This window comes from Semicossyphus pulcher, unplaced genomic scaffold, assembly GCF_022749685.1.
Source record: "Semicossyphus pulcher isolate SPU_LCO1_2020_fin unplaced genomic scaffold, fSemPul1.0.p SCAF_11, whole genome shotgun sequence".
NCBI classification, from domain to species: Eukaryota; Metazoa; Chordata; class Actinopteri; order Labriformes; family Labridae; genus Semicossyphus; species Semicossyphus pulcher.
The window spans coordinates 14284875-14295273 of NW_027211615.1; the positions used below are offsets into that span (position 1 = coordinate 14284875).

A 10399-nucleotide genomic window follows, 5' to 3' on the forward strand; every position below is an offset into this window, starting at 1 on the left:
CGTCATCTCGGCTGTCACACCTCTTCAGAGTTGCGTAACACATTTGGGAGAGCGTTTAGATCAGCGGAAGTGGGCTGAAATGCACTGTAGAGGGAGAAAACAGGAGAAAACTTTAAAAAATGAGGCACGAAAATAGAAATAGAAATTGTATTTGGTTGCAAAAAAGGGGCCAAAAAGTACCAGAAGCTATCATGTGAGCTTGATTGTCTTTGTTCCCTGCCCTCTGCTGTGATCTTCGTCCCTTTTATTAAGCTTTTAACACAATATATAAGATGGCTCTTCTGTCTGTTGCTCTGTGGCTCTTTAAAACAGCAGCTCAGCCTCTAGGGGGCGCTGGCAGTGCTTTAAAGCCGTCTAACCGAAGCAGGCAGACCAGCCTCAGTCGAATCCTTATTAATGAAGCCTTTCAGCACAGGTCAGGGTTTAGACCTTTAATTGTGAGAGAAGTAGAAAATGACTCATTCGGAGGCTCGGCTCTCACAACTACTGACACAGACTTAATTAAACGCTTTGATTTGTATTAAAGAACGGGGACCTTTGAGTTAAGAGGACGATTATGTAACTGCCGTCTCTGTTCTGAGGTGCTTAAATAATTTAACCTCATCTAAATGTTATGAGTTCTTTTTTTGTCATTTTAACCTGCTTTGAGTGCGTCTGTTTGAGAGAGACTGTGAGTGTCTCTCTGTGAACTAAGAGAGTGCTTTAAAATAATTACATGTTTACAATTGTATCGCGTTCTGTAGTCATGATTTCCTCTTTCTTTTTACCTGGACTGCAGCAACATGGAAGTAGAGGAGATGGACACGGGTAAGTGAAAGGAGCAGCGTGGTGTTTGATTGTTGGTTCTGCATGTTGCATGAGGCCTGACCTTTTAGAAAACCTCTCATTCCCGTGCAGTGCCATCCCCACTTTTTTTGTTTTTACACTAAACCAGACTTCCCTAGAAAAAAGGCATCATCTAAATCATGTGTACTCAAGCTTGAAGCTCTTGTGATGAGCCGACATGTCCTCAGAACCCCCTCTTTGTGACATCAGCTCAATGGGGAAGCACACATTTGTGGGCCTCCTCTGTGGCCGTGGTACGAACCACGTTCAAGATTTTCAGCCCTTTGAACAGCCCTGATACTGAAAACTTGTTGCACAAGATGGACTTTGATTTACCCAATTTACAACTATTAAGAAGCTGCTTTTAAATATGTGATCCAAAGTAATGCGTTAAGGATGAAATAAGTCTCTTGTTATCTCAAAAGAAAAGGTGCTTTTCAAGGAACTTTGAGTTCCAGGAACTTCTCCTCAAGGAACTAAATTGTTCCTGTGGCCCGTTGTTGTCTGCGTTTCCACAGCGGCCTAAAGTCCCGGGAAGATTCTGCAAATCAGGCCAATGCAGTACAGAGAAGCAATAAAAGTAACTGCACTACACCGCCAGTCCAGTAGGTGGCAGTAAGAAGAAGATGAAGGCCATACAACAAAGATGACGCCATAAAACACGACAAACGGGCCGGTATCATAAGTTGTGCGACACTACAGTTAGCCTGTTAGCATGGAGGAGATTAAGCTTGTGCTGTGTTTGATCGGGCTTTATTGCATTGATAACAGTTGATCGATAACGATGATAACAGTGAGCTTGCAGCTGCAGTCTTTCAAACATGGTGGGTGAAATAAAATGCTGCGAATACTCGACCAATCAGAAACGATCAGCGCTGCAGGCCCCGCCCTGAAAGTTCCTGGACCTTTGGAAAGTACTACCCCCCAAGCAGGGACTTTAATGGTGGAAATCAATTACCCCAGAACTAAATGTAGTACCTGGTTTCTACTATTTGAGTTCCTCAAAGGTTCCTGCGGAAAGTTCCTGCTGTGGAAAAGCACCTAAGTATTTTTTTTTTTTTGGCCTTCTATGTGTTTATTGAGAGAGAGAGAGAGAGGACATTGGATGGTGTAGGAAACAAGGTAGAGAGAGTGGGTACAACACGCTGCAAAGGACCGAGGTTGGGAGATGAACCCGCGGCAGCCGCAACGAGGACAGTAGCCTCTGTATATGGGACAGACTATTTAACCACTGAGCTAAACCGGCAACCCAAAATGAAAGTTTTTTTTATGAACCACAAAAACTATAAACAGATTTATAAATTTTATTTTTAAATCTTCTGGGTTTTTCAGAAACAAATCTTTAAAACAAAAGTTTCCAAGTCTCTGTTTGCACCTGTGAGCCACTGAAGGCTCTTCACAGTCCCCTTAAACTTGTTCATCCCTGTCAGTCATAATAACACATTCCTCCTGTGGCCTTGCTACTGTCCATCCTTTGTTCTCTCACCTGTGCATATCATATGAATCCCCTTCCTCTTACTTCACTTTCCTCTCTTTGTGTCTCAGACTGGCCAAGTCCCGCTCCGAACACGTCTCTGACAATGCAGCTCTGAGTCCCCAGGAGCTCTCCAGTCAGAACCTTTTGTCTATCTGCAGCGATGAGTTGGAATAACACGGACCGGCGACTTACAGCACCACAGAAATTAGACAGAAATCGTCCCACAGGTCTAAAGACTGACAAAAAAAAAAAAATCACAGAACAGCATCCAACACTGGAGCAGAGAGGGGAACGTATCACCCTCCCCGGTGCACCAACCTGAACCAGAGAGGCTGTTTGATATTCTGTGGCTGCTGCAGAGGAGCCAGAATGGAAACCCTGATATTATAAACGGCTTTTTCTGTGAATGCCTGCCAGTCAACACAAACACCGCACTCAGTGTAAACAGCCATCTCCATCCATCTGCAGCCTTTACAAGTTCCCACAGACTGCCGGATGAGAGACGAAGCACACACTGAGATACACAGCACTGCAAGGAGCTGCATTTGTCAACTCCAAGAGGGAACTGGGATGGATTTCTTCTTTCATCTTAAATTTATAGAAGTGCTAAATACATGGATTCAACTTTTAAGTCCTGATTAAGATTTTCTGAGCATCAAGAAGTCCCAGAAGTTGTGTAAATAAGGCTGTCATCTGAAACCGCGAGTAACATCTGTCTGTCTCTGGAAGAAGTCCAGTGTTAGAAGTCATCACCAAAAACAGGACAAATCTTCACTCATGATGTTGGATGAATTACACGTTCAGTTTGATGTGCTGATTTAACCAATGAAACAGAATGTGATATGGTGATTACACACACAAACTGCAGCCAGGTGGCATCTTTTTTGATTGCAACATAAATTTGTCTCAAACAAGGCCCGAATCAACCCCAAGGAAATGTTTCAGAAACATTTCTACATGTCACATTCGCAGTGAGGTACGATGTAAAATTGTATCATCATAAAACATACATGAGCAAAGTTCTTAAGGACACAAATTCCCAACACAAAAACTCCTTTGTGTATCATAGACTTTAAACATCTTTAAGCCTTTTTCCACTCATAAATGAGTTCGCATGGAAAAGGCTTGAATATGTTGTCATTTAACCAGTGGTTGAGGGATCAATAGTTAATTCCGGACTATCGCCATGACACCTGAGCGACTTTACGTGCTGAGCAAGACCATTACATGTTCCTGAACTCTTTAAAGGCCGAGAACAAACCTTAAAGATTAGCTTTGCTCCACGTGTTAGACATTTACAGTCGCTCTTTTTATTCTGGGTCATAACTGGGGTTAAAGCATAGACTGTATAAAAAGATAGACGACATGACAGCTCCCTAAAAGTGAAGCAAAAATATCTTGAGCGCCCCCTGCTGACTGTCTGTAGTATAGGTCACAAAGGCCGCCTCCTCCATGTTAACAGATGGGACATGAGTCAAACCATAAAGTGGCTACGGCGGTGGATCTCTACTGCGCAGACCCTGGCTCTAAATTACGTCACCAGCGCAAGATGGCAGCGCCTATCACAGGGGCTATTTTGGCATCAATTCAGTACAATGAGAGTAGATATATACAGTCAAGAAAAAAAGCAAGACATTCAGTGTTCTACAGTTTAAGTACCTTCAGCAATGCACTCGACAAAGAACTACACTTTGACATTTAAAGGGGTACTACGGTAATTAAGTGATTCACTTTAACACAGTTGGGAAATAAAATTGTAATAAATTAAAGCTGCAGCAGCCATGATATCATCACCTGCTACAAAAACACTGGATGCTACATTTCCCATAATGCAACTTGATTATGTCAGACCCTACCTTGTTGTTGGACCCTACCTTTCTGGTTGGTGAACACACATATTCAAATCACACTCTCCCCGATTTCGGGTCAAGAGAACCCTGATGACATCACTATGACCTCATCAGGGTAAATTCTTCAGACTTTGGAAGAAAATATAAACTTTTTTGACAGCAAATTAAGGCTTTTTATGATGAGCAAACTGAAATTAGTGTGTAAAATTAATGTAGTGCTGCTTTTAGGTAAAAAAAGAAATCTTTGTCTGCCTTTAAAAATCTTCAATCCAGAAAAAAAAGACGACCTAACTACTGAAAGAAATGTGGATGAATCGGTAATCACAATTTATAACCCTTGCACTTGCTTGCTTGATATGTCCATTGTATACATGGATGGTGTTTGCAATGTTAAGAAAACACAACCTTCATCTCTCAACACAACAACAAATCTTTCTGTCTCACTGTCGCACATATCTTATGTAACCACACTGTAATGACTGCTTTCCATCCTGTCGCCTCCTCATCCAGCCAGCTGTCACTGTACATAGAGATGATCCTGTTAGAGAATAGCAATGATGAAGACGACTGTATATGAAGGCCACACTATTGTTAGAGTAAAGAAAGCTATTTCCATACGCTGTATTTTTTCAATGTCAGAGCTGTGTCATTTAAGTGTGCATATTGTAAATGAAGTAGGACTGGTAGAATCAGGGCTTCACACAGGTTGATGTTGAAGATAGATATGGATCTTGTTGAGACGTGTGTGTGTGTGTGTGTGTGTAGATGCTTGTATGTTTTGCATTAGGGTTAGACGAATGTAATCGTATGTGGTTTTAAATACTGCAGGAATTGCTTTATTTTTTCTATATATGCATTAATAACTCATGTACAGTATGAACATGTTCTCAATCAGCAGTTACATCGATGGACACACTTCACATTTCCCTCTTCTCCCTGCGATGTATGGTCCTTTTTGTCCTAAATCTCCTTATAGCTGAATTACTCCTCAGACTTGCATCATTTTTATCCTCCGCTCTGACGACGCTCACCGTCAAGAGGATATTATATTGTGCCCCCGTCTGTCTGAAGGGTCCTTCTCTCTGTTTCCACGGCACCATGACTGACAATAATTGCGACGGCGGGAGGTAGCAGAGGAGGGGGGCTCTGTGTTGTTGTCATGACACCCGCTGCCGAATAATTGGATGGCTTATCGGGTTACGCCATGAAGCTTAATTGCATTGTTTCTTCTGTGACTGGCAGAAAAACCGGCTGTGGTGCATATTTGGAAGAAAGCTCGACACAGTTTGGATATGATAAATAGTCTCCGGCGCTTGTTTTGTTGGCTGTGAAGTTCAAGGTCAAAATGCAGTGTTGGTTTTTTGCCTTACCTTTCTCTCCCGGCCTCTCTCCGTAGGAGTGGAGATGATTTTCACCACATTTTTTCCCTGTCTCTGCTCCATCATTGACTGACTGATTGATTCATGTGTGTATACTGAACACCTGCTGATTCAGAGCTATCAAGTGATGTTTGGAGACGGGCAGCCGTCCAGGAGCTCAGTTTCAATTTTTAGATAGTTTTGAAGCAAATCAAGCTGCATTATAATCCAATACAGAGACATATTAAAGGTACTTCACTTGCATATAGTTTTCAACCATAGACTGTATAAATAACTCCAACAACACAAACAGGCGAAGTTAAGCTCAGTGCCTGTGTGTCTGTGTTGACGTCTAGCAGACAGCCAGCAGAATCCACCTGTCACTCAAGTGATCCGGCCCCCTGTACAGTTATCTTGAACAGTAAAATTAGCTATTTATATCAAACCGTTTTTGGAACCAGTCTGTAAACATGTTTATTTCTGCTGTAAAAATGGGCATTTTCACATCTGCTGTAATGCTATTTCTTGGTTTCTGGAGCCTCAAGTGGCCACTCGAAGAACTGCAGTTTTTCGCACTTCCGCATGGGCTTCATTTTTCTACTCGGAGGTTGACGCATGTTTTCATTAGGGATAGACCGATTATCGGCCGGGCCAATTATCGGCGCCGATATTTGGCATTTTGACCCATATCAGCATCTGCCTTTTTTTTTTTTTTTTTTAATCCGACGGCCGATAAGAGATCAATTTAAAACTGGGTTATTTTGGCTCTGATGCAGCCGCGCCTCTCTGTCTGCAGTCACTACTCTGTCTCCAGCATTGTCCCACCCACAGCACTGATTGATTACACGCAGAGCCATGGCACGGGTAACAGCCAATCAGCAGCGAAAGCTGTGCCTGCAGAGTGCTCACGCTCAAAGTTAAGTGTTGGAGTTTGTATTATTCAAAATTTTGACGCCAATATTTTCACTTTTACTGCAAATGAATATCGGCTCCAAATATCGGTTATCGGCCTCCTTGACTACTAATAATCGGTATCGGTATCGGCCCTGAAAAAAACATATCGGTCTATCTCTAGTTTTCATAATTAGATTCCGTAGCCGAACCCCTCTGGATCTTAAATTACAGTTGATCAGTCCCTCTTTAAGTGATATTATGGCACAAATCAGTCTACTGGACCGTACAGGCTCCTTATAGTTGTGCGTCTCGTACTTCACATATAGCAATCAGACTCCCAGCATGTCTCGGTTCTTTGGCGCAGCTGAGAGTTTTTTCATGTGGGGAGGGGGTGACAGACCTGCACTCGCAGGTACAACACGCCGATTCAAGCCCGGAGTGCGCTGAATACAAATGAGCCCGGGAGGGTTTGAGGCCAGAAAACAGCCGAGGCTTCAACTGGAGAAGAGGAGAAATGTCACATGAGGTTTCATCACTTCAAATCCACCACTAACGTTTACACTATCGGTTTACTTTTTCAATGAAGGTGCTTATTTTCTATCTATGCAATCAGTGGGTTTCCAACAGTGTCGTGATATTGTGTAGAAACCACAAGCAGTCGTCCTAAACTGTGTATAAAAATGTACAGAATTTGGAAACTGTTCTGGTTTGTTACATATTTATGCATAATAAAAGACTTTGTACCAAACGTTCACTGCACTCAGCTGGAATTATATTATCTATGTATTGTTGGATATGTGTGTCTGTTTTCAAACTCAGAGCTCCTTTTGTCACTCAGTTTAATTATAAAGATGCAGTTTGGCCTTCAGCACTGCCAGACAACGTGATTTCAATGTGTCTTTCTCTAGAGAATCCATTTTAATCCTGTATTGCTCCACGATGTTGATGAATAACGAGAATCATCTTGAAGGAGAAACAGCCACAGCTCACTGTGCAGACAGGCAGACAAAATCAAAACACTTCAGAGCGCCAGCGTTTTAGTCATCGCGCTCCTTTCAGAACATTTCAATATCATCTAATCCATACTGTTTCTCTCTCTGACAGCGTGCCGCTCTGTGTGGTCGATCCGAAGCAAGGACACTGTCTTGTTTGGCTTTCTGACTGACGCAGTCACATCGATGTGTATTCAGTAAGAAGAGTACTCAGGAGTTAAACTTGGCACTCAAGGTGCAGGCAACATTACCTTCTGTTTTGTCAACCAAAACATGTCCTTGTACAATGTACATATTGAAACAGCGTCTGATTGAAAGCATGTAAAACCTTTATATTTATAGCAGCATGCTAACATTTGCACCTTCAGAGCAGCTTGTAGGTTGAATACGCTTAATTTCAGGTACAATTAATGTTTGTTTAGCTGCACCTGTAACTTGTTTTAAATATTTAACACTCTGCCAACCTGATGAATCTTTAATCTGCACACAAAGAGCATAAGGGAAACCGAAGTGGAACGTGACATAAATCAGGTTTTTCAATGAATATTTATGTGGAGCTGCGTCTGGATTGCTTCACACAGAAGGTGTCAGGGTTCAGATTAGGGCGTCCTTCCCTGTGATCTAATCAAACCTGTGTGTGCGTTTCTGTAAGCTGGCGATGCCATATGTGAGTGTTTGTTCTGTCTGATGACTGTTTGAAGAGGTATGCAAATATTTTAATTTCGAAAGACGTGGGTGCTGCATCACTGCAGGGTGCTTCCAAACTCCTGATCGGATCAGGTGCAGCACCAACAGTGGATTAAAACAAACCACCATGTGTCAGAGGTGATCAGATTCAGGGTTCAGATGAGAGATTCGTGGATACTGGAGCTTAATACTCAAGTAACTATTTATAACTATTTATATACACGGATCAGCCATACATTATGACCATATTGTGTAAGCCATATTTTTGCCGCCTAAACAGCCCTGACCCATCGAGGCATGGACTCCACTACACCTCTGAAGTTGTGCGGAGGTATCTGGCACCAAGACGTGAGCAGCGGATCCTTTAAGTCCTGTAAGTTGCGAGGTGGGGCCTCCATGGATCGGACTTGTTTGTCCAGCTCATCCCACAGATGCTCGATTGGATTGAGATCTGGGGAATTTGGAGGCCAAGTCAACACCTTGAACTCGTCATTGTGTTCCTCAAACCATTCCTGAACCATGTTTGCAGTGTGGCAGGGCGCATCATCCTGCTGAAAGAGGCCACTGCCATTAGGGAATATCGTTTCCATGAAGGGGTGTACTTGGTCTGCAACGATGTTTAGGTAGGTGGTACGTGTCAAAGTAGCATCCACATGAATGGCAGGACCCAAGGTTTCCCAGCAGAACATCGCCCAAAGCATCACACTGCCTCCGCCGGCTCGCCTTCTTAGTGCATCCTGGTGCCATGTCTTCCCCAGGTAAGCGACGCACACGCACCCGGCCATCCACATGATGTAAAAGAAAACATGATTCAGCAGACCACCTTCTTCCATTGCTCTGTGATCCAGTTCTGATGCTCGTGTGCACATTGTAGGCGCTTTCGGCCGTGGACAGGGGTCAGCATGGGCATCCTGACCAGTCTGCGACGATGCAGCCCCATACGCAACAAACTGCAATGCTCTGTGTGTTCTGACACCTTTCTATCAGAACCAGCATCAACTTTTTCAGAAGTTTGAGCTACAGTAGCTCTTCTGTTTGCTCCAACCACACAGGCCAGCCTTCACTCACTATGCGCATCAATGATCCATGGTCATTAATGACAGTTTGGCTCTTGTCAAAGTGCCATTGTCAAGATAATCAATGTTATTCACTCGACCTGTCAGTAGTCATAATGTTATGGCTGATCAGTGTATGCTTCAGAAGCTACAGTTTTTATTTGACACCTACCATCGCGTGCACTTTAATCAGCCCGAGGGATTGAAGGCAGTGAGCTGGAGCCGCAGCAGCACTCTGCCCTTCAGAAGTTAGAAGTTTGGTTTCTAATCCTGGAGGACCGTCCGCAAAACTCAATGTGACCGTCCCGTCTCGAATCAAAGACTCCGCGGAGTATCGGGCCCTGTGTTCAGGAAGGAGGATCAGCCTGCAGGGAGCATCAAAGAGGAGCTGCAGAAAAGTTGCACTTTGATATTTTCAGAGAACTCACAGGACTGAGAAGCTACTCGGAGTTGAACCATATTTCATTGAGAATCGCAGAGTTGTTGCTACTACTGCCGCTTTGAATCTGTGTGGTTTAAAGGACAAAATATCGAGTAATTAATACGTCTTGTGTAGGAGTATTGGATAGGATAACTGTGACCCAAAGCACCTCTGGCTCTAGACGTTACAATGAAGTAAAATAAGATGGAAAAAACACAAACAGATCTACTTTATGTCACTCACGTCTACTGTCTTTGACACGGTATGTTCATCACGTTGTCTATTATCTTCATTCTGTCCTGGGACCTGCTAATGAAGCTCCTCTAGTATTCATAATTGTGTCATTAATTGCTAACTGGCTATTTAACACGATGTTAAAATGGCTAATTAGCTGCTGATAAGGTGTCCACACAGCTCTAATGGCTTAATGTTGTGTTAGGAATGGCTGTACAGTTTGATACTGAGAATGTTTGGAGACGGGCAGGTGGAGGTCAGATATGATTAAGGGCGAAATACTGCAAGTGAGAATGCGGCTCAGAGAGAGAGTAAAACTAACACCTATGAAAATAGGATTTTAGGACCAAGCAGAAGCAGCAGCTTCCAACTTGTTGGTTGTTCTTATATTAATATAAAAAGTTGTAAAGTTTTCACTTTATTGTAATGTCATGCCTACTTCCCTGTCTATTTCTGCTCCGTTCCCCTGGTAGAAACACATAAAACCCAGAGAAATATATTGCTGCACATGGAAACAAGGGAGCAAGCACAACAATAATGAAACTGGCTCCCATGCTAACCCCCATATATAACAATCTATTTATTTATTTATAGATGCAATATACA

At 42.9% G+C, this 10399-nt stretch overlaps 1 protein-coding gene across 2 annotated transcripts in view; it reads left to right on the plus strand.

Annotated features, from left to right (window-relative positions):
• LOC138585362 (low density lipoprotein receptor adapter protein 1) overlaps nt 1–7156 on the plus strand; it is a 49378-nt gene extending 42222 nt beyond the window's left edge. The window contains exons 9-10 of one of the 2 annotated variants that reach the window (XM_069657675.1): nt 779–807; nt 2371–7156. In XM_069657675.1, the coding sequence (XP_069513776.1) occupies nt 779–807; nt 2371–2417 (76 nt within the window). In that variant the 3' untranslated portion in view covers nt 2418–7156. The remainder of the gene's footprint in view (nt 1–778; nt 808–2370) is intronic. The other variant, XM_069657674.1, reaches the window with a different exon arrangement.
• Nucleotides 7157–10399: the final 3243 nt, after the last annotated feature.